The following is a 24,314-nucleotide window of genomic DNA, read 5'->3' as shown; positions in this document are numbered from 1 at the left end:
CCATGCCGGCGCCCAGCCGCCTCTCGGCCGCGACGGCGGAAAGTTGCGCGGCCGCCCCCGCGCCGGCCCGCGGAGCGCTCTCGGTGCCCGCCATGCCGCAGCCCGCGGCCGCGGGGCGAGTGTGACACGGCAGCCCGGAGCCTCCCGTCCCAAAATGCCGTCCAGAGAGTCGTGGCCGGGGCCGAAAGCTCCCCGGGCTGCCTTCCCCGGCGCGAAGCAGGAGAGGCGGCAGCCAGACCTGCTGCTCGCGGCGCTGGGGATGAAGCTGGGGGCTCAGAAGTCGTCCGTGACGATCTGGCAACCTCTTAAACTCTTTGCTTATTCGCAGCTGACGTCGCTTGTCAGAAGAGCAACGCTGAAAGAAAACGAGCATGTTCCGAAATACGAGAAGGTTCATAACTTCAAGGTAAGGGACTGCGCTGCTCGCGGCTTCTCTGGGCGCCGAGGCTGATGTATTTATTTTAACACGGGTCCGGCATCGCAAGGGAGTCATACCTGTGCGGGCTGCCACTTCCCAGAAACTTAAACGCTTCGGTTAAATCCCGTGGCCGGCTACACCCGCTAGGCATCCTTGGGTCATAGCAGCAGTGGAACGAGGACCTTGCGGGTTGCCTACGCATGTGTAGCAGTTTTGCTAATACTTGTCGCACCTAGGTTATCTGTGCTGTTTAAACTTGTTCCATTCCGAGGGATGCTAACGGGGAGAGAAGCTGTCAAAGTTCTCTTTCAGTTCAGGGGGTCATAATTCAGTTTTACTTAAGATGATTTAATGCTGAAAAATCATTTAGATCTGTGATATGAGGATTAAAGTGATCTTATCTCGGTTTGTGGCTGGTAAATAGCTTTGGAGGTAAGAAGCATGTTCTGCTGCATCTGGATGGAGCAGATGGTCTGCATTTCCCTTCGTTTCTGGCTTTTCTCCTGCGTTAATGAATTGAGTGTGACGAAAGGAGCATGGCTTACCGCGGGGCTGCTGGAGCTGCTGACATTAGCCACCTTGTGCTGTAATAAAAATGTACTTGGTCTTCTATGTAGCTTCCAATTATTGTTTTAATTTTTTAAAATAAATTATGTTCTTTATTAGGACACGTCAGTACAGCATATGCATGTTTCGTGTCTACATCTGTAATAAGTGTCCAGTAAAGATTCAGTAATTCAACCTTTTGGCAGTCAGATGCATTGCATAATGCACAGCCTGTGTCTCGCAGATACTAAGATGTCATGCCGAATTCCTGCAGATGACAGCACAAACTTCATATACAGTACCTGAAGCCCAGATTTTCTTTTTAACGTCTTTTTTTTTCTCTTACATCTTTAGCTTTTATTTATCTTCACAGAAAGGGAAATAATTAATATCATATAGGTATCTGATGACAGAAGCATCTATTAATTATCTCTAGCTTTCATTTCCATCACACATGTGCACGAGTGAATGTACACATGCATGCACGTATGCATATTTACCTACGGGCTGTTTGGTTAAACTACCTTCTATCTCAGTGCAGATCACAAAAAATGGAAACTTTATATGATCAGGAGGTTTTGTTTGACTCGAGTTCTCTAATAAATTTGAAAACCATGTATAAAACGTTACATGAAAATAGCATTTCATATGAACTCTTGGCATGACCTGCTGTCTGTTAGTTAAATGCAGAGGTGCTTTTTTTTTCCCCACAGGATCCTGAGGTGTCCTAGAGATCTGAAATGTCTTGTAACTTTCATTTGTTCCTTAGCATGTAAAGATAATTCTTGTAGATGCCAGTAGATAGTGATTTTACATACACTACAGCCTGTGCAGGATAGTATGTATTTAATTTTACATACATCTGTACTCGTTAGTTGCTTTCCTTTAGCTGTCTGAAACAAACCTGTTTTGAAAATAATCCAGTAACTCGGTTTTCACTCATTCGGTTTTGTTTTCATGTTTTATTTTATTTTTCCCTGAAACTGTCTCTGGAAAGTTTTGACGCTGTGAGTTTTCCATCTCTTTTTTCGAAATCAAACATGTCTGATCCAAGGTCATGGATACAGCACAAACTTGGCATACAGATTTTTTTCTTTACAACAGTTGTACTATAGCCCCTTTTTATGTACAGCCAGGAGAAGCATATACCTTTAAAAGCAACTGTTTTCTCCAGTCAGTGCCATGGAGTCAGCTTGCGCAGGTAATTTTTGCTATGAAAGAGAAGAACAGGACCGTGCACCTCAAGGGGCGTGCAGCAGCCAGCCTCCTTGCCCAAGGAATGCTGCTGCCTTAACAAGCTCTACCCACCGACCTGTCCCTTTGATAAGAAATCACCATAAGCCCTTCAGGGTTATCCCTGCTGGGTTATGGACCTGAAATGAGCGCGGCTCATTGATTCTCAGCTTCATTGCTCCCTGCATCTGTCAAATCTTTCTTCTCAAATGTATAGACGTCACCATTTTAAATGCCTAAATAAGGATCCTAGGTCGCCTGCCAAGCAGCAAACGTGCCACCCATGTGGGAAAGGAGGAAATGTCAGTCCCAGAATCCTTTCCAGGCCCTTCCTTGGAGCTAAGCTCCTGGGGGGTGGGGGGGGGGGTAGAAGTGAAATGAGCTTGTAGGGTTCAGCTAACCAACAGTGACTGCTGTCCCCAGGGGCTCCACCAGCAAAAAGGACGTGCGCTGCTTCGTACCTCTACAGCTGATGTCCTCTTTGTTGCACGGGCACAAGGCAGCAGACAGGGACCTCAAACCTCTTCCTGACTGCTTCTGTGGTCAGTCACATCAGTATTCATGCAAATAAAGGGCTTTTAGAAATCCTTTTATGCTGGAAATGCTGTAGCATCCCAGTGGAGGAAGGAGAAATGGAAAATCATTAAGGCACAACAACTGGCGCTGCATCTCGAGAAGAAGACAGGAAAAGCCGCTCTGCAGAAGGTCTGGGTTAGCAAGTGCCAGGGGGCTTGGGCAGATGAGGAGACCCAAATTCATCCTCTGCTTCTGCACCGTGTGTGCCGCAGGCAGCAGCGGCCAGGGAAAGAGCAGGCACAGGGATGTGAGGGCTTTAAACCCTCCGGCTGTTGCCTCCAGCAAACCTTACATGGTGTAGAGGAACACCTAGAGAAGGGGTGAGCACAAAAGCTGCTTTTAACTGAAGCCATCGAGCTCTCCTGAACAAATCTGCTCGGCTACATTTTGCTCGGAGGGCTGTCTGAAAGAAGAACATAAGGACAGTCCTGCAAGGAGAGCTGACAGAGTTGGTGGTTTTTGAGAGGTTTTGATCTTATTTAAATCTGCTGGCACGTGAGGTGCCTTTTGCCTGGCGTGGGCAGCCTGCCTGGCCGGGGTGGGCAGGCACGTGCAGCAGGGCTGGCCAGCAGCGAGCTCCTCGGCCCCGTAATGCTCTCCTGGCGGGGAGCGCTCGGCCGCTGGGAGCACGTCTCGAGCACGGACACGCAGCGGCTGGCTTCTCTTAAATTCATCTCCTTAAGTAAGGAAAGGGACGACGGTTTGCAGGTGGCAGGTCTGACCACTTTTTTAATGCGTATGCCTCAGGATGAGAGCGAGATACTAAAAACATTTGACTTTTTTTAATGTGCTTTTTTTTAACCTAATTTATAAAAAGCTATTAGTGTTTAAGTGCTAACAAAATCTCCTCTATAAATGTAATATATATTAAAAAAATCTGTTAATTCAGACATGCCAGCTAAGAGAAATTTTAGTCTTCGTTGTTTGACACGTTTTATTTAGCTCTAACTGAATAATGGGATCTGAAGGTGAGCAGAGTGGGAGTGGGACTCGATTGTGTCCGTCTGTCTGCATATTTCATTTCTTTTGCTCTCCCTCTTTATGCACTGCTTTTCCGCAGTCCAGCACGCTGAATGAGAAAAGGGAAGAAAATTGAGGTTAACAGCAGGAAATCTTCCTGGCAGTGAAATTGTTAGTGCAGTAACCTCTCCATCACTTGGCAAATGTAAAATAAGCCCGGGCAAAGCACCCTGAAGGTCTGTACCCGGCTCCAGCCCGCGCGGCTCACGGCCCCGGGGACTGTTTCACTGCGGTGGCTGGCTGCCAGTGTGCCTTCAGCCACCGCTGGCGCTGGGGGCTTGATCCAGCAGAGCTCTGCAGGTGTTTGTAACCACCGACAGTCCCAGGCTCGAAGCCACTTTCCTGCCTGGATTAGCACCGCGGCGCTTCGCTGAAGCAGGGAGGTGTCTGTGCCTGTCAGAGCTGGGCTGAGGTCCGCGCTTCCTCGCATCGTGTTCCCTGGGATGTTGTGTTGCTTCTCTTTTGCACCTCATATAATTGGTATGTCCCCGAAGTCTGGTTTCTGCTGCCTTTCTGTGCAGTATTCGGCAGTGCCGCACTGTTTCTTAGTCACTGTCTCGCTAATGCCCGAGGTGGCACAGTCGATTAATTGTAATCAATAACAGTTGTAAGGCTGCTTGGTAAAACGGTGAACGTTCAGAACGTATCTCCCTTCTGAACCAGCACTTCTTCCAGGGAGCAGAGATGTTTTTCCACTGTTGCTTAAGCCAAGTCAGCGGATTAGCCTTGTTTGTTACGGCTCCCCACCTCCGCTGGGCTGAAGCAATCTCCTGCTGCCTCTTGGAGGGTGACCCCCTCGGGAGGGCAGGCGCTGCGGAGCAGAGACAGCGAGCTTTGCCAGGGGGAGCAAGGGGCAGAGCTGCCTTACGGCTGTGCAGAAGGCAGAGACTCGTCCAGGAGCAGTCTCTGCTAGATGGGCTTTGCTGGTGTAGAAAGACTCGAGCATCACTTCTGTGGAGACACTGCTGATACTGAGGGTTATTTCTTGGAAACAAGCTAACCTGGCCCTGGCCCAGATTTTGCTGGTGTAATTGCATCTGTACTAGGTGTTTTGCCAGTGTAAAAAGTTGTAACAAATTAATTCCGTGCCAAATGGTGTTATTTTAACAAGAGCTGCTCATGAGAGCTGTGCCTAAACCCCGAGAGCCGGAAGATGAGCAGCACAGAAGAAACGCTGCAAAAAGACCCAAAGCTGTAACAAACTCTTAATGTTGAACAGAGCCATTTTTCTGGGACTTCTGAGATGAACCAATTTCTACTTCTGATCTTCTGAAAAGTGAGGCAAGTGCCAGTTTGGGGTAAATTGTTTTATCTCCACAGAAAAGAGCGTGCCGCTTTCGATTAAGTCTGGCCCTGGCAATGAACATAATTTCAAAACATCTTTAAATGAGTCACTGCACTCAAATGAATATTCAGAAGGAGAACTGGGTGCCTCTAGCACAGTCCCTCGAGAGAGCCCCTGCATGTACTCAGAGATAAGAAAACCTCAGGAAATGGTAGGTTTCTTTAGGCTCCTAATACTTGGGGAAAAATGTTCAAAGGCCTGGAAAATATCTGGAGAACAAAAGTGGAGGAAAAGCCTCCACAAAACTTCTCAGAAGATCTCAGCAGTTCTGCACAGCTGCTCCTGAAACTCATAGTGTAGTATAAGGCAGTTCAAGCCAGAAAAGCTTTTAGGGATTGATGGATATTTTTTTTTCTCCTAAGGTATTTAATGTTACTTTTCCTCTTAAATTTTTTGTGGAAAAGCCTTGGCTTTTCCAAAGCAGCTTCCAAATAGTCCATTATTATTTAACCCTCTCTGGTATCTGAGTGCTAGTCCCTGAATTCAAGATTTCCTTGGTTTAAAAAAAAAATGATTCTTTTTTCCTAATTCTTTATTTAAGCTGTAATTCCTTCCCACCTTATCAGTAGCTTTATAAGATGTGGATCTCATGGGTCTTCCACGTGCCCAGCCCCAAGGGCGAACCAGCTCGTGCCTGTGGTGGAAACACACTGCTGGGGCAGGCTGGGCACTTGCCTCCGTGAGCCCGCAGGGCTTCTTGTGCTCTCCCATCATCAACACTTCTTCTTCCAAATTAGCTTGTAGCACCATTAGAAAAGCATTTCTCTAGGAATCTGTTGGGGTCTTGTATTATACTTACATCATTACGTGTAGTATATATGGCATGTATATGGAAGTATAATACTAAATATAAGGGGGTTATTCAATTTTCACCCACAGTTTCAAGATTTTGCACGCAGGGACACGTGTTAGGTAACTTGGGCCTGGAATGAAGCAGGCAATGTTCTAATTTCTAGATGTCAGTTTAAAGAAAATCTGCTATTCCGTCTTGAGAGAAAGGTGACTACTTTCATTGAATTTACAAGGAAGAAAAGCCTCCAACCTGCTGCTTCTTCTACTGTTTTTTGCCTTGGCCCTCGTAGAGCACAGCCTAACCCCAGTTTCCAGTTGTTCTCATTTCTGCTGACATGCTCAGCTCAAAGCAGAAAGTCTACAAGATGTTACAGTGCTTCTGGCTCCAAGCAGGAGAGGACCTGGAGGAAGGGTCGCCTGCTCGACGTTTGTGTCAGTGCATCTGCTGCCGGTAACGATGCTATTTATGCTTGGTGCTCTGAAGCAGAGTCCCCCCCTTCTGTAGAGCTGCTGGACAAAGTCATTACCACTGGCTCCCCACAGGTAACGCCGCATCTAGCGGAGGCAAAGTCACCTCTGGTTTTGAAGATCTGTTCCAGTGTTCTCAGTTACTCTCTTTTCTGTTCTATCCTCGCATGAAAGCAGATTATCTTACAGCTGCGGCGCTGCCGTGTGTGTTGTCATGGCAGTCGTCTTGCTTCTGAGATTACTCATCAGCAGCAGTATTTGTCTCACAGTAGGCAAGTCGTGGTCTGTAATGTTTGGAGCGCTCGAGACTCTTGTTTTAGAGGACCTATCTAATCATCATCATATGTGCAAAGACTGGAATGAAGCGTTGGCCGAACTGATAGTTGAGTCCGTCGATTTTCCTCACCAATCTCTCTTCTGTACCCTTCGCATCCAGGCAATCTGTGTCTGGACCAGGGATGGATAAAGAGGACATGCCTACTGGGTGCCAGCATGAGCACGCTCGCTGCCTGATAAAATCAACTGTGACAGTGGAGACAGACATAATAGAGGCTGAGTTCATCGTTTTAATTGAGACTTACAACGTCTCCCGTATCCGATTAGAACCTTGGTAGAATCCCAGCAGGCAGAATTCGGTTGATGGAACTGCAGATCAGTGAGGACCGCTGAGCTGACAGGCTCCCTCAGCAGTGCCCCGTGATCCTTAGGCGTGAGTTCGAAAGGCGGCATAGCCAGCAGAGCTGCACCCCTGGAGCACCGCGCGGTGTAAGTGCTGGATGCATGCTGTTTGTTCAGTCCCCAGCCAGCCCGGGCTCCTCCCCGAGCACCAACAAGGCTCCTACGCAGAGCGTAGGACTTTGGACGAAGGTAAAGCTGCATCATTTTTCCCATCCTTTTTCTAGTCGATATATTTCATCCCAGCACAGGTTTTCCAAAACCCGTTGTTCTCACCAGCACTCAGCGTGGAGGGCCACGCAAGAGGCTACGCTGCTCTGTACAGAGCGTGGGTCCTCTTAGAGCTGCCATTTGGGGAGACTATGGCAGCAGCCTCTAAATAGGGAAAGTATTTGTGTGTGTGCTGTCAGAAGGTCTGTTTTTTGTGTTCAGTGTTTATTTTGCATATACATAATTTGTCAGATCCAGCCTTGCTTTCTGCCCAGCAGTGGCTCTGTGGAAGCTCTGCAGATCCATCATGTTCTTTCTCATCACGTTTCCAAAGCACTTTGCTGATATTCCTTCATTCTTCTCCTCCTGCCTTGACAAGTTACATAATTTAGGTCTCCCAGTTACGAATGCTAATTATCTGCTGGCTCATTCTTGGCTTTCAGATAGCAGTCGAGGCTCGCTGAAGAACTGCCTAGGAATAAACAAAAAGCATTAAAAATAAGTGGAGTTGCGAGATACACAGGTAACTTCAGCAGTGACCTTTACAGAGCCTGAGAAATATCTGAGAGAGATCTGCTTGAGGAGTTCACAGCTTGTGGTATAATCTATTGCCAGTCGTCAATTTAATTTGGTTCCCTTAGAAGTTTGTCTCTTTTTGTAAGCAATATTTCATTAAATTCAGAACAAAAATAAATGCAGTTCCGTAATACATAGTTACTAATCAAATAAGGTAAGATATTTTCCCCGTGCGTAAGAAAATGTCTTTTAAACCTTAAAATAAACACTTCTGCATAAGTCCTTTTTCTTTTTTCTTTTTTCTTTTTTTTTTTTTCTATTTATACTTTGCTAATGTGGGAGATTTCAAAATTGAAATGCCAAAGTGTGAAGGCAATGTGAGGCTGTCCTTTTATCCTCGGACTTGCAGGATACCGTAGTAATTGTATTTTATCTAGATTTTGAAGTAGGTATTTTCCTTTAAAATTATCTAGAATTAGATTTTTCTTTTAAATTTCATATTTCCCCTGGAATTTTACAAATTAAGATTAAGTTTATCTTGCTCTCCCATTTTCCATGTTCTTAAAAAAATCACTCACACTTGAAGCCTTATGGAAAGAGAGAGAGAAAAAGGGTTTTAGGGCGGGAGTGAGAATGGAAGGGGTGGGAGATATAAAGCCCCAGTTGGCAATTCTGTGCTCTCACATTTTATAAGACAGTAAAATCTGCATGTGGCAGATGCTCTTTTTATAAGGAGAAAGACACCCCTTGTAATTTAAGTCAGGATCTCTGAAATTCTGCTGGGTGTGTTTTCAGAAATTTTTCTGGGAAAGCGTCTTTTAGTTTTGAAAATAAGAAAGTCACTTGGCAGGTTTTTAGAATGGGGAATTGAATGTAAAAATCGGAGTGCTGTATGAAAGGGTCACGTAATAAATGCAATATTGTTTGCAGGTGCTCGCCCTCTAACTAGCGAAGGGATGCAAACGTGTTCCTCTTTAGCATGCTGCCAGGCCTTGCTCTGCAGGATGAAACAGGATTAGAGGGCTGTTCTGACCCCCAAAGACCACTTTTTTGGTGTTTTCTGGCATGGCTCACTTATTCTGATTTCATTTGCAGAGGTGCTGTGGATTCAGAGCTGTCCAGTTCTGCTCCGTGGCAGTGGGATTAACGCTCTGGCACCACCACGCTCTGTGAAAAGACAGCACCGCTTACAAACCCCAAAAGCAGCTTCAGAGCTGATCCCGCGGGGTTGCAGATTCCAGGGATGGAAGGACATCATAGGCCTTTGGGCGTCCTAATTAATATTGCCAGAGAACATCCCCAGAGCACGTCAGATAAAAGTCAAGGCAAGATAAAGCATTATGGAAAACAGAAAAAAGTACCTGTAGCTTTTAGGTTGTTTAAATTTGGCAGTCAGAGTAGTGGATAAGAAAGTAATTTGGATGCAGCAGTGTAAAGCTAAGCCATCTCAGGACAAACGTTCTACCTGAGAAGTTAATTTCGTAAGAAAATGGTGTGGCAAGGCATTTCTGTGTGTGAATGGAGCCTGGGACGCGTGGGATGAGAGAATGGGGATCGTGAGACAGTGACCCTGAAAGCAAAGTCCGTCTTGGTCTTGTGAAGAGTGATGGATGCATGCAGGACCAGTAGGGAAGAGGGGAGTCTGTTTTGTCCCTGCTCTTTTAAGTTGCTGGCGGGGCTCGGGCATGCCCGTGCTGCAGAGAGCCCTGGGGAGCCAGAGCAGGGCCCCAGCCCCAGGGAGGTGTTAGGACCACAATTTGCCTGAGATGTGCTCTGTGAATTTGATGGAGCGAGAGCAGTGAGAAGAGAAGCACAGGGGGGTGTAATTTTGGGGAAAGATTCTTTTATTCTTTTTATTTAGCAAGGAAAGGAGTTAAAAGTGGCAGAGCATTTCAAGGAAGAAGACAGAAGTCCCCATCCTTTACAGTCAGAATAATAAAAAACATATAAAAATATTCTATAACACTCAAAATAACTCAAAAAAAAAAGGTCGTTTTTGCTCAAACTTTTGAATCATTTTTGTCTCAGTTTTCCTCAACGCAAGTTTTGAGAAGTTTGAAGAAGTATTTTTGGGGGAATATTATTTTGACCAAAAAAAAAAAAAAAAGGCTGAAAGGAAGCTTTTTTTTTTTTTTTCCCTGCAGAAGTTGTGTTAGTCCTGCAGGCATGAAAGCATTTTGCTTGAGGATATTAGAATGTGCTTATTCTGGGAAAGGAAAGCTGCCAAAGACCTGGGGAAAAAAGAAAAAAAAAAGCACAGGGCTGAGGAAGAAAGCCAAGAGGATGTGGGTAGTGCAGGTGGGTAACGGAGAAGAAGGTGTGAAAAATCTCTTTGTGCTAGGAAGAAACAAGAAAATGGAGGTTGCAGCTGCTGACAGTCGTATCATCTGCTTCGTAGAAGTCAGCTGGAGCTGGGAGGAAAAGGGAGCACATTGCACCTTCGGAGGAGTGGGAGGCAGTGAGGGTGGCAGCTGGCACTGCTCGAGGACGGTGCCAGGCTGTGAGAAAGCAGCACCGTGCACCCTTCCACTTCCTCCAGAGATGTCACAGCGTAGGGCGAGAGGCACCTGCAAGCCTGGCTTAGCACGGGCACCACCTGCACAACTAGGTGCATTCTGCAGATTAATGCAGCAATCTGCCTGCTGCGGCTGCTTCACGGGCAGCAAATGCTGCAGACGTTCAGGGAAGGCGGCAGAGCTTCCTGTAGCCAAAGCTGGAACTCTGCCTGCATTGCTAGGTGCTGCTCGGCGCTGTCGCGTGTTGGAGGTAAGTGTCACCTGGGATCCAGCTGCTGCGCACAGCTGGCAGAGGGGGTGCCAGCCTCCTCAGCTAGGTGCGGCACGTTCTGCTGGTTATAATCAGAGCGCTGTGGTTAAAACCAGAAGCACAGACACATTTCAGGCAGCCCTTTTTCTCTTCTGTTCTGCGCTGGTGTGACCGGATGCTGCATGCATGTGAGGGTAATGCTTGTGCTGGTACCACTGAGTGACTGGAGAACTGGCTGAGTTAAGCCTAAAGCATTTTTATTACATTTCGCTGCAAATTTCATTACTTTAGGATCACCAGTTACCAATTTTTTTGCCAGTCTCTTCTAAACAGACACTCAAAGTCTTGTACACTGGCTTAAGCAAGCAATGATTTTCTCTGCAAAGCACCCTGTGGTTTCCTACAGCAGAATAAAAACCCGAGCAGCTAATGGTGTCTGAAGGATTTGTAGCTCATGTGCGAGCCAGGACTGAAAGCAGCACTGTCTTCTTCTTCCCTAGCTTTGAATTTCTTCCTGGGTCAGTGGATTCCTGTTCCCATTTACTAGATTCGTTTATATTTTCAATATGTGGCATTAGTCTGGAGAGAATTAACTTCCTTTCAGAGTCATTCTGAACTGGAAAGCCCCCAGGTGCGTTCCCAGGATTTCTGTGCAGCACTGGTGCTTTTGCCTGGCAGGACAATCTCCGCCTGAGGCACATTCTCGCAGTGCCCTCGCCCCATACATAGCTCACAGAGGTGAGCTCCTGAACCATCGCTGTCTTGGGGCTGGAATCCTGTCCAGGCAGAGGGGTGCCAGGAGCAGGGAGAGGGGCTGTGTGTCCCACAGCAGTGCAGAGTGGGAGCAGACCCCGGTCCCAGTCATGCTGCTCCCGATGGCGCAGGATGAACAACTTGCCTTTCCATAGGACTGCACACCTCACAGCAGTTAAATCCTTCTGTGTTTTTTTTTTCTTCCTCTCCTGCAGTGGTAAAATTCCAGCAAAAGTGCATGCAGTGCCTTCTAAGAAGAGGAGTTCTGGCTGTTTAGACACATTGCTGTTGACGTCTGTGAAACAGTTGGGTCATTTTCTGTAATTATCCTTTCTGCTACTGTCTTCCAGGTGCATACGTTCAGGGGCCCGCACTGGTGTGAATACTGCGCAAACTTTATGTGGGGCCTCATTGCTCAGGGAGTAAAATGTGCAGGTAACACTCATTCTGTCTTCTTTTCCTAAGTCGCTCCCAATGTTGTAACGATTGAATTTGCTGCCTGCTCCAGTGTAAACCCATGCAGCAAGGGTCTGATCTATCCCTTGTTGAAATCCAGGAGGGAGATGTGTTCCCCCTGCTGCTGGTGTCCCCGTGTTCATAACATCGCTGCGGTAATGCACAGCACTTCTCGAGTGCTCATGGGGGGAAATGACAGCAATCATTGATTGTTTTTCTTTGCTTCTTTGTTTTCAGAATGGAGGGGAAAATAGGTAGATGTGTTATTACCTTTATTTCCTGTATAGCACTTGTATGTATTGGTAGGTGTGAGAGACTCGCCAAGCATCTCAACGTGCAAGGTGGGCAATCTGCAAATTTCACGTTGCGGCTGGGAAACAGACACTTGGGTTCATTTTCTTTCTGAGCCAGCGAACTCCCAGTGTGCTATAGACCCTAAATCATGCTCCAAACTTGCAAACTTAATGCTAAGAAAGAGGGTGATGAATAAGGGATGCGTACAGAAATGTTGCATAAACATGCAGGTGCTGATGTATTACACGCATGGGTGTTACTGCAGGCATTTCTAGGATTAAGCCTCTCAAAAGTAAAACACTTCGGCAATTTTATTGATGTGATTCTTCTGAAAAGAAAGGACAGTCTTCTCTTTTCAAAGGCAAAAAAGGATCAAAGTGATCAAAATAGTTTACTGTATTTAAAATGTATTTTATGACATTCTAGCAGCCACATTTATATAAGTGGTGCAAAGAAATGTTGATGTATAAAGACCTGCATATGTTGCCCTGGAAACTGAATTTTCAAGCTAATTTAAGAAAATCTGCTCTGTCTAAAGCTTTTTGAAATCTTGTCTCAAGCAAGTAAGAGAGCTCTGCGTAATTTTGCAGTTCTGTGATAAAATTTAAGCTAATGTATAGCCAATTGTGATTGAAATATTTTAAAATCTTTCCACCAGAATTATTTGAAATGCAGTATTCTGTTATCAATAGACTCTGCACTGTCCAGACTGTGTTTTAAAAAGTGCTCTGTTTTAAGAGAAGATTATGTAAAAATGGCATTTTCTTCCTCAGTATTTTCCTTGCACTGAGTATTTAGGGTTGCAGCCATGTCCTTCACTGGTGAGTTAAGACTCAATAGTTAATTGCGTTTGATGTTGCACAGGGTATATGTACAGTGCTAGAAGAGAAAAGGGGAAGCCGGATTTTGTTCTTGAATCGTTTTCTGAATAAAGCATTTATTTTTTTGACACATGCGCTAATAAATGTGCCATCTTCCTTCTCACCTGATGTCGAGTCCCCGGTTTTGGTGTTTAGAAGTACTAAATATTTTCAGATTTTTGATAAGTAACATTGGTCCAGAAGATCAATAAAACCAAACAGTATGTAAGCTCACAGTGCTACATGGCAGTGTGGAATGAACAAATAATACTACTTTTATAACTAAATCTGAAGTGCTTATGATTCTGTGCTGCTTTTTTTTTTGAATATAACTATAATGTAGCTGATTCTCTGGTTTTATGTAGATTTTTCTAAAAACTTCCAAAGACTAGTTTTCTTTCCTGCTTATGGGAATGGTAATAAGTACCGCATGCCTTCTTTTTTTCTTCCTTGACAGTCTAGAGGAACATATGTGTATTAGATGACTTCATAGTTTCAGAAACTATAATTAGGGCTTTCTATCTTGTGTAAGGTTTCATATCGGTGTTGGTAGCTTCCAGCATCTTCGATGATCTTATTCATATTTTAAAATCCCACATCGTACGACCACGCTTGCTTGCTGAAGCTTCTGTGGGGGTTGAGGTGCTGGGTGGCTGAGGTGGGAGAGGTGGCCCAGGTACTGCTCAGCCAGCCCTCCAGCCACTGAAGGACCCGTGTCCCTTGAGCAGAGGCCAAATCTTGTCCTCCTCGGTGTGATAAGTGGTGACCAGGGAAGGCACACTCTGAGGTGGGAGAGCTTTATGTGGAGGAAATGCAACAGGGCATTGTGGTTATGGAGATGCCTTCAAATTCCATTAAAAAAAATACTAATTAAGTGTGGCTCTCTGAAGAGCAGATTTATGAAGGCTGCACTTCCCAGCCTGGCAGATTTGGTTCCTGTGTGTGTGGCCTGCATGGCTTTTTTGGGGTTGAGGGACCGTCTCTCCCAAGGACGTGATCTGCAGCCTGTCCACCCAGCGGGCTGCCCTCTGGCTTGTCCTCCCCTCACTGCAGGGCTAGATCCTAGCTGCCAGCCAACTTCAGCGATACCTGACAGAGAACTAGGGGCTTCCTGGGTCATTTTATTCTCATACGTTTCATAAAGCTGGGCAGAGGAGATTTTGGTTTGGGGGTTCTGTGTTGTTTTGCAGATGAGCGCACAAGGGCTGATTAATCAGCGTGGCTTAGCCTAGATTGTAGGCTATTTCATTTGATGGGATTTAGGGATTCATTTGATGGGATTCATTTGATGGGATTGTAGGTATTTCATTTGATGGGATTTTGTTTGGCTGGATTTTTGAGTTTCAGTGCTGTTTTGTGTCACCCAGATGGTTGAGTTGCCTTGTTTCTTTCTGTGCCTGACCTGCAGCAGTGCCTGCCCGGGCCCACCAGCCCAGGCCACGCAGGCCACCAGAGCGGCACTGAGATGGCGGCATGAGGGCAGAGGCGCGCGGCGGGGCCTCGGTTGCCACCAGACCCAGAGCAGGGTGCAGTAGTCCAGGTTTGAGGGCCGTGGCTTTGGCTGAGATTGCATATTTGAAAAAAAAAAAAAAAAAAAGTAATCATTTTGTTGCTGAACTGAGCCATTTTGATGTGGAAACAGTGAGGCACAGCGTACAGGGAGCCACATGAGGACATTGCTTTCCAGAGAAGGTACGTACTTCAGAAAAATTACAGCTTTTAGCAGGAGGCAGCCCACTTGTGTTCAAATGGGGTTCGATGTCACTCCAGGGAAATCCACAAGATCTGTTTTGTGGTCTGTGTAGTCATGTTATTGGGAATACCTATGAGCAAAACTGCACTGATCATAATGCAATTTTATACTTTTTAAAGTATTTGCTCTTATAGCAGACAGTTGCACATCTCAAGAGGAATCTGTTAACTGTACAGAAGTGAGAAGTTTAACTAATATAACAGATTACTGTTTGGGCTACACTCAGCCATTCCTCAATCCTCTTCTCAGCAGAAGCACAAAAACATGCAAGAATAGGCATGTGGGACAGTCCAAGACTGGTCAACAGAGATAAATGTCATCCATTTCAGTGCAGAGGGGGGGAAGCTGGAGGAAAAAGTGGAGCTTATTTGTAATGGCCGGTAGATTGGCTTTTGTTACACAAACAAGCCAGTTCTTTGCAAAATAATAAACCAGAAGCAAACGCTCAGAACCATGCCCACACCATAGCAACCAGCAAGGATGCCTTAGCAACTTGAACTGCCCTGACTCGGGCTTTGTCACAGGCCAGCATGATTGAATGTGTCCCCTCAGCCAAAATACAGCCTTGAGTGAGTTCAGTGCCTTGTAGGGCATCGTCCCATGTAACTAGTCTCCGGAAGGTGGGCTGTCCATAGCGCATGCTTGGTCAGGCTTTATGGTACACAAAGAAGGAAGAGTATTTCTCTTTCCTTGCAAGAGCTGCTTGTATTAGAGTGGATCCTTATCACAGGCATCATCAGCCCTCCTGCCTCAGAGGGTCATGCTTACAATTTTTGCATCCTAGCCACAGGCCCTTAAAGTTTCTTTGAGCTGAAAGCTCATCTATATGCAGGGAATCTGCCTTTTCTGATGTTGTGCTCCATCTTCAGTATGCTTTCCTTTGGGCTTTTGCCATAAGTAGAAATCACTGAAGAAGTGTTTGAAATTATAATGCCAGCAGCTTGTGTAAACATTGAAGCTCAGCAGAAGCTAATGAAGCTCAGTTCCAAATCCAATGCATAAACTTAAAAAAATAAAAAAAATAAAGTATTCTTAATTACATTCTTAAGAATGTAAGCCTCCTATGCAAGGCTCCCTGTGCTTACAGTGCTCATCCCATTCCCCAGAACATGTTCAGGAAAGAGACTAGAATAATATCCAAAGAAAAGTTGTAGAAAGCACCAGGGAGTTCATTTTATGAATGATAGAAATGTGTAAGATTCAGAAATGTTAATGGAGACTGGTGTGTTATCAGAGCCCAGAGCAGGGCATTCACGCTGTGTTGGTGCACGGCCCAAGCAGACTCATAGAGCAGCAGGGTGGTCAACGTGTCAAGGGCTGCAGGTTTCCTGCCCCTCCTCAGCCCATCAGAGCTGTTCAATGCTTTGTATACTCACCTCCTTCCTCTATACCGTTTTGCTTATTGTTCTTAAGAAGTGATTTAATCAGGATGTTTTTTAGAACAGACCCACACCTGTTCATTAAAAACACATCCAAACTTCTTCTGAGGTGCGTACCCAGGTTCTGCTGTTTCCTTGACTGTGTAGAGCATGGGCAGAGCCCCAAACCAGAACAAGAGCGGAGCAAAGCTGCAGAGGCAGGGTTCAGGATCAGGGGCTGCCCACCTCAGGCAGGTGGAGATGCTGTTGGAGGAGATGCACACCGCCTGACAGGCTGTTCCACCAGCTCGGGATCTGGTGGTGTTCCTGTGAGGAATGAGCTCCAAAATTTTGAAATGCTAATCAGGCAGTGGAGCCTTGCCTCAGAGCCGTTCCCATGGGGAGGCTGTTCCCATGGGGAAGCTGAAACCGTAAGTCCTAAAAATGTCTTTATCTCCAAGCCCACACAGACCTGGAAGCCTCGAGCAAGCCAGCGGCCCATCAAGGGAGCTGTTGAGGAGGTAGGCAGGTGTCGTGGCAGGGAGCCAGGGAAGTTTCTGACCAAACTTATATCTGTGATCTTTCAAAACTACCATACAATCAAACCACCTCCACCAGATGTATTCTGTTGAAAGAACATTTCACTTACGTTTTTCAACCAGTTTCTGGAGGCACAGAAATACATGTTCTTTTCATTTGGAATAAGGGGGAATTGGCTTGCTCTAGGAGGCTTCTTTTCTTACTGTATTTCATAACCCCAGGTTTTTCTGTAGTGTTAGGAATTTTGTTGCCAAGTAACTAGCTGCCCTCTAGAAATTCTTTCCTGAAGAATAATGTACCCAATAGTGCATGACATAGTGGTAGGGCTGCTAGCAGGTTTAGGGGAGCCTATATATGTGCTTGGAAGCAGTTTTGCCATGACATTGCTTAATGAAGTGCTCAGGACTGTGGTGGGGCTAAGGCTGCTCCCAGATGTGAGTTTCAGGTTAACGAATGGTATGTATGAGGCAGGGGGGCAGCCCGGCGTGGCTGCCTGTCACCTGCTTGGCACAGCCCTGCTGGAGAGGGCAGACCTACACAGCACAGCCCTGCCACGTGCTGGGAAGCACGCAGCGCAGCTCGTGGTGCCGCTGGGGTTGCTGCGTTAGCGTGCCTGTTGACACGCACTGGGTCCAGGAGAATAGGAAACATTGCTTTCTCCACTCCAGAGAAGAGCATTAAATTATTAAAGGGAAGTTACTAGCTCATGACTGATTTATGAGAGCAAACTCCTTTCTAACCTTTTCACCCTTGCAAAAGTAACGACACCAATAATTTGTGCTCGAGTAGAACCCAACATCTTCACATCTCGGGTAGCTTACCGAAGGCAGCGGCATTGTCCTGTCTGTCGGGTGCCGTGGTGGTCCTGCCCAGGGCATCACGCTGCTCCAGTGCCAGCGGCTCTGCGCTTCCCACCACTCCCACGCTTGCCATAAATCTCTAAAGAATGCTTCATGCTTTTTGCAGATAACGTACGTCTACCTTTTAGCTCTTAAAGCTGCTCATCGGAGTGACCAAATGCATGAATTTTTCTTTGGGATAATTCAAAACCACAATTAGAGTGATGTATATAGCGCACGGTATTGTTCCAACGGAGCGTGATCAGCAGCCATGTTAACCAGTAAATTGTAAACCAGAGGAAATCTAAAACTGACTAAAATCAAATCAGCAGGGTAACAAAAAGTGACAGCTAAGTGTATTTTAGACTCTGCAAATATTTATAATGTGTGCTCATGGGGCAGTATTAAAGTGCATGTATCTTTTGGTTCTGCTCATGCGTTAGTATGAATGCCTTACTTGTCTTTGAGCTCAGTGGACAAACATCAGTATTAGCTGTTTCTAAAACATTGCAAAACCTTTTTCTGGACATCGTAAGAGTATTGTCAGGCTGGTTTTAAATTTAATACCTCTCATAGGAGCAATGTCACAGCCCACCTGAGCTTCTAGATCAATATGCTATTAAAGTAAGGGTCGCTTATCACAGGCTTTTAAAGCTGTTATCTAAAATGACTTTTTTTTCCCTAAATTTCCAAACTTCCCATGTGCTTTTGAATTTATGGCTGTATTTTTTTTTAGCCATACTTGGTGTAATTGAAAGGTGGCCACAGTTAGATAGCACTATAAAATGGAATGGTGTGCATGACTTACAGTTCTAGTCCTGAGAAATCATCTCCGTAAAGGTGGAATTCTGATTAACTGAAGTCAGCAGAAGTTTTTCTATTGACCTGCCAGAGGTCATGAGAGATCTTTTAAATCTGCCCTGTATTATTATAGGATTTATCGACAGATATGGTGCTTTGGGGGGACTTTTTTTTAGCCAGTCAGTAGATAGGCTCTGATGAACTTCTGTAAGAAATGGGTAAGGCTCTTTGTTACATTAGAGTAGATCAGGAGTAAAGTTGCTAATGCCAACATAGCTGTTCTGGATTTATTTTGATATAACCAAAAGTAAATAGATCTTAGATTTGAAGTCAATCTCTTGGTCTTGCTCAGTGAACCCAGCCAAATCATGAAGATCATGTGTGAAGGAAGCAAACAGTCCTAAGGCTTCACTGTGTGGAAGCACGAAGATTTGGGACGTTTTCCTGTTCTTTGTTAGCCAATTCTCAGACATTGGTTTCAAAGCTTTCATGAAAATCCTGCAATGAGAACAGAGGGCATTTTTATTTAATAATGTGCAATTTGCAGTGTAATTCCTGTCTTTTAGTACTGACAAGTAAGCTGGATATCATTAGAGTAGAAAGTCCCGCACAGCTCTGTGGAGCAGAGGGTTGACCTCCTGGCTGCGTGCTTTTTACCTTTAGAGTTAGCAAGACAGGTGATCATCCTTCATCTGCATGTGACTCTGGTTAGCCTAGTCAGGGGCTGGTGACTGAGACATGACTGTTGTTAGCGCAGGAGAGGGACCCACCTCATAGAAATCATAGCACTGGGGAATTTCAGCTTACTTATTGAGGCAAATACGATTTTTTCTATTGCAAATTCATCAAAATCTCCTAGAACTGTATACTGATGTTGAATCGCTAAAGTAAGGTGATCTCCTACACCTACGTAAGAGGTAAAGAGCCTTGTTTGTTAGAAAGGTATCGCGCAGCCCAGTAATACCGAACATAGTGCTCATGCATTTTGTAAGCATTAACTATCTGAAATATTTCTAGGTTTTAAATGTTTCTCAGGAGTGTTTGTAAGCCCTTAAGCAGTGGGATGGTGCATAAAATCCAATCGAGTGTAAAGAAAGAACAAAAGACAGCAGAGGAAAGTTGACTTTTTTCTTTTGTAATTATTATTCTGGCATTAATGAGGTCAGATCCAAAGCTAATCTGAATCTGCAGGATTAGCAATAACACTATTACTTTCAGAAGCAAGGTTTTCACATTGGAAACATCTCTGTAAGTTAGCTATTTTAATGAAATAAAACTTTCTTGTATATAAATATAATTAGGATGATCTCAGTGAATGTGGTAATTGCTTTAAGTGTAAGATACTTGGAAGCATGTTTTTTTCTATTTTTATATGTTTTAGTCTTAATTAGCCTTGGATTCTCAGAGATGTAACTCTGAGCTACATTGCTATCTATGTGAAGTGGCCAATTTGTACTCACAAAATTGCTAGTGAGTCCTTGTAAGATGCAGCCATTCCAGTCCTGTAGACGATAGTTTTGATAGACATGTTAGAGCATTTCTGATAAATATTCTCATATTTCAAACTTTTCATCCGTGCTGGAATAGGTGCTTCTTGCAGCAGTTGTAGGAATCAGTGTACAATAATTAATTTGCATTCATAAATACTATTACTACTGCAAAGTTAGGGTTTCAAATTAAAGGAAATCAAGAATTAAGATTTTCTCTGGGGTATCGGTTTGCTTCCCTTCTGAGTCTGCATTGAGATATTGCCCCTAATTACTTGGCTACGTGCTATTTTTACTCCACCACTTCATCCTTGTTCTGAAAGCAGAACGGATGGTACTTCTTACCAGCACCTACTTAGTATTTTTTATTTCTCCTTGATCTTAAAAGCATAGCCACTGGGCTTGCTGAGGGCACAGTATTGAAACCATACTCCAAAGATGAATAATTTCTCCTCTGCGTTCCCATAAACCTCTAAGGGATTTCTACAGCACCAGAGAGAGCCGGAACATCATCTCCTTTCCATTTTACAGCTGAAGCACTGAGATCCTGGAGGATTCAAGTCAGAGGTTTCCAAAGGATTTTGGGTCCTGGTTTTTCAGAGTTCAGACAAGGAGTGCTGGTGGTGTATAAACGTGGGTAGAGACACCCTTGACACCGCTGACTGGCACGCTCGGAGTTTGTTCAGTAGTGCTGCTTGCTTGCAGGGAGCAGGTTTCACCTCGATGGCTTTGCCCGAGGTGTGTTCACCACACAGACTGACAGACGGGCGTGAAATGCAGAGCTGGCAGCTCCCCGGCGTGGGCATTGATCGCCCTCACAGGGCAGGGGGCATTCCGGCACAGAGAGCTGAGGGGAGCCTTAATCAGGCTGGAGCTGGAGCCCAGGGCTGGTTGAGGTGATTGAGGTGACGTGCCGAACTTGAACGGCAAGCAGAGAGGGGATGCTTTACAGAGGAGCCCGAGTGACAGTGCTGGTGGCTGTACAGGCCTGCTGAGTTAACGCAGTGCTGTTAGCAGCAGGCTGCAGCTGGCGTGGTGGAAATTTAACTTTTGGGCTTTACCGTTTTGTAAAGAACAAAGCCAAATAATCTATGGAGCATTAATGAAAATACAGGTATTGGCAAAAATCCAAGGGGAATCTCTGCACGCAGCTAGCTATTCAGTACTGCAGTGGGAAGTTAGGGATTTCCATCGAGGAAATCATTGATCCTCCATTGATCCTTCCAGCGCCTGCATCCCTTAATTCTGCTGCTGTGGAAATGCAGGGGGCTGTGCAGGGCTGGAGTCTCAGTGAATGCCAGGTGCAGGTTAGACCGTGGCAAACATCCTGGCCACGCCGTGCCATGCTTCTTGCCGGCTGCTGTTTTCTCACAAAAACCTGTGAGTCTTTGCTACAAAACAAGAGAAACTGCAGTGGAAAGGGGGGCACTGCCCTGGGCTGCAGGCAGTGCCGGAGCTGGCCGGGCACACCAGGGCTGCTGCTGGCGGAGGTGGCGGTGTGTGCTTAGCTTAAAAGGTACTGCACTGCTCTACCCATCTTCACTGCATAATTTGTGTTGCTTTCCTATGCTTTTTTTTCCCCAAAAAAACCCTGATTAGTATGTTTTGTGCGGTTTTGGAGAGAGCAAACATTCTTCCATAATCTGATTATCTGATTTCAATTAAGTTTCACTTAAACTAAATCTCATTCTCAGCACGTTTGCAATAAAGGTGTGGAGTTGTTTGCTTATGCTTAAAAAACCAAAACCCACAAATATTCCCGAAGCCACTTTTAAAGTAAATAGAACTGTTTTGGTGACTGCCAGCACTGCTTCACAGCCTGTGAGCTGTATCAGAGGGCAGCCCTAGAGCAGTCCTCGCAAAGTGCCCCCGGCCGCATGGGGACTCTGCAGCTGCATCTCTGCTCCCCACGCTGGGGAGAGGGCCCTGTCACCAGCGATGCTGTGCTTGGGCTGTCACACCTGGAAATCCACAACGACCTGGAAGGGAAGTTTGGGTCACGGTAGTAACACAAATGCTGGTGGGGAACACGACTGGCTCTTACACCTTGATTCAGTAAACCCTGGGGAAAGTTTATCAGTTCATGTTGGATCTTTGGGGCATGGAAGGAATGTCTTGGGTAGAAAATACGTTACTTTAAGTCTGTCCCAGCCTCGTGCGTTTGGTCGTTAAGAGGTCTCTGCAGAAGTAGTCGCTGCAGGATGAGGTCAGGATCCGCACGCACTCAGCAGCAGTGACCTCGGGATACATCTTCACCAAACACCAGCCTAATCGCCCTTTCATTTTTCTCTCAGATTGTGGTTTAAATGTGCACAAGCAGTGTTCCAAGATGGTCCCAAATGACTGCAAGCCAGACCTGAAGCATGTCAAAAAAGTGTACAGCTGTGACCTTACCACGCTAGTAAAAGCACACTTCACAAAGAGACCGATGGTAGTAGACATGTGCATTAGGGAAATTGAATCCCGAGGTAAGGCGTAGTTAATGGGCTCTCGTTGCTTTCCTGATAATCCGTTTAGATTGATCTGGGTCATCTGGGTTTCTGCTGAGTGTATGATTGCTCAAAACAGGTTTGCACAAGACATTTTATGACTGCCAATTACCCTGCGCTGTTAATATTATACTTCGTATTATTTCATGGTTCGTACCCATTTATAATTTTTATAGATTCTGCTAGAAATTGCTTAATGAACAATTACTGCTTTATAGTCACATCTTGGCACCTATCTTTCCAGTAATATTTTTATTCAAAACTCAAGTGAATGTGCTAAAGCAAAGCCAGTTAGTATTGACTTTTCCTCTTGCTAGTTCCCCTAGCACACAGAATATCCTTTTCTAGAATTAGAATACTTGTTTTCATTCTGAAATGATGACTGAACATCTCACATGCTAATCTGTTATTTTTAAATCTGTTGTGATTGGCTTAATATGTTTCTTCAGCTCTGAAATCGTTTGCATAAACATAATTTAGTGATGATTTAACAAGGCAGCTAATGCAAGGGTCAGGGTTAAAAGGCCAGGGCGAGATTTCATTCTGAAAGGAAAGCCTGATAAGGTTTTTAAAACCGGTCTGCTTTTTCTCCCTTAAATGAAGAACCTGGAAAAAAAAAAAAAAACTGGATAGAAGGAAACTAAAATTAAAACTGATTTTAATATTGTTAACATGTTCATTGCAGGTCTTAATTCTGAGGGACTGTACAGAGTCTCAGGATTTAGTGATCTTATTGAAGATGTCAAAATGGCATTTGACAGAGGTACGTTCTTTCCTGCATGCTGTACCCTCGTGCTGCTGTGTTAAATAGACACGGTTTTTCTGCACAGCCCCAGCCTGTCTCATGCTCCGCTGCGCAGGCGGTCTGAAGGAGTCTGGGGGCTGTTCTGGCAGAAGAGTGGGGGAGTCTCCCCCATCAGAAAAGCACATCAGCTTTTCTTTGGCCTTTATTACCAAAATCTGCTCTTCTCCTTCCATCAGTGTCTGTGCTTCAGTGATGATGTACATAGGAAAGGGTAAAGCTTTCTGAACTACTGCCCTAGTTTGCAAGTAAAACTGTGCTCAGGGGCGTGGGGGAAGGATAGGGCAAGCAGTGAAGTGCCTTAAGAGGACTGTGCAATTTAAATTCATCTTTCTGGATGAAAGCTCCAAAATAATAAGATAAATACAATCATGCAAAGTTTGAATTATTACAGTCTAAAGGAAGTCAGTGAGAACAGACTCTTCTCCCTGGCAAAAGGCAGTAGGAAAATTAAAGGCTTTCCAGCTGCAGTCCCCCTATCCCAGTAGAAATCAAGGCCAAAATCCATTCTGGAAAGTCTCTTTCCTGTTTCAGCAGAGAACTAGACCTAGTCACACAACATCTGCCTCCTCTGCGGCCTTAGCAGGGTGGGGATGTGCTGGAGAAGCCAAGATTTGGATCCATGTCCACTGCGGTCAGGAGTAGGTAGTACGCTGTAGCTAAATGGTGAACACATGTTTTTCTTATAAAACAGGGAGGCTGTGGACAAAGTTGGTTTCCTTTGCCTTTTTTTTTTTTTTTTTCTTAGACTTTCCCTAATTTGTCATGCAGTGCTGACAAACGTGTTGTTTGGCAATGCAGTGTGTACAGAAATAGCTAAACTTCCACACGTTTCTACAACAGATACTGCTAGAGGAGGCAAGCAGGTTTTTTTCTAAATAAACCCAACACTTCATTTTCTGTAGTCATTTGAAATGAAGAAAGGATAAGTTTCTATGTAAAAGGCTTGAGGTTTTAACTGTGAAGTGATGAACTTCAGAGCCCAGTAATGCACTGTTTTGCTTATAAATCCAAAATGTATAGTCAGGTCCAGTTTAATAATGTTTGCTTAAGCAAGGTATTATTTTTGTTTTAAATGCTATTTTACCTCTGTTTACATTTCCAAGGCTTTAATGTCAATGCCTTCTCCACACAGATGGGGAGAAAGCTGATATTTCTGTGAATATGTATGAAGATATCAATATTATCACTGGTGCACTTAAACTGTACTTCAGGGATTTGCCAATTCCACTCATCACGTATGATGCCTACCCAAAGTTTATAGAGTCTGCAAGTATGTATAACGCATTTTCCTCCCGTTCTCCATTCTCATCCTTT

At 45.0% G+C, this 24,314-nt stretch overlaps 1 protein-coding gene across 4 annotated transcripts in view; it reads left to right on the top strand.

Moving 5' to 3' along the window:
- The window catches only part of CHN1 (chimerin 1), a 91,067-nt gene that overhangs the window by 62,135 nt on the left and 4,618 nt on the right, over positions 1-24,314 (top strand). For 3 of the 4 annotated variants that reach the window (XM_035331095.1, XM_035331096.1, XM_035331098.1), the window contains 5 exons: positions 329-406; positions 11,669-11,753; positions 22,001-22,174; positions 22,881-22,958; positions 24,133-24,270. In XM_035331095.1, the coding sequence (XP_035186986.1) occupies positions 329-406; positions 11,669-11,753; positions 22,001-22,174; positions 22,881-22,958; positions 24,133-24,270 (553 nt within the window). Of the gene's footprint in view, positions 1-6; positions 28-57; positions 407-11,668; positions 11,754-22,000; positions 22,175-22,880; positions 22,959-24,132; positions 24,271-24,314 lie in introns of those variants that run through there. The other variant, XM_035331097.1, reaches the window with a different exon arrangement.

Source organism: Oxyura jamaicensis, chromosome 7, assembly GCF_011077185.1.
Source record: "Oxyura jamaicensis isolate SHBP4307 breed ruddy duck chromosome 7, BPBGC_Ojam_1.0, whole genome shotgun sequence".
Classification (NCBI taxonomy): Eukaryota; Metazoa; Chordata; class Aves; order Anseriformes; family Anatidae; genus Oxyura; species Oxyura jamaicensis.
This window is presented reverse-complemented; position numbering and strand designations above follow the sequence as displayed.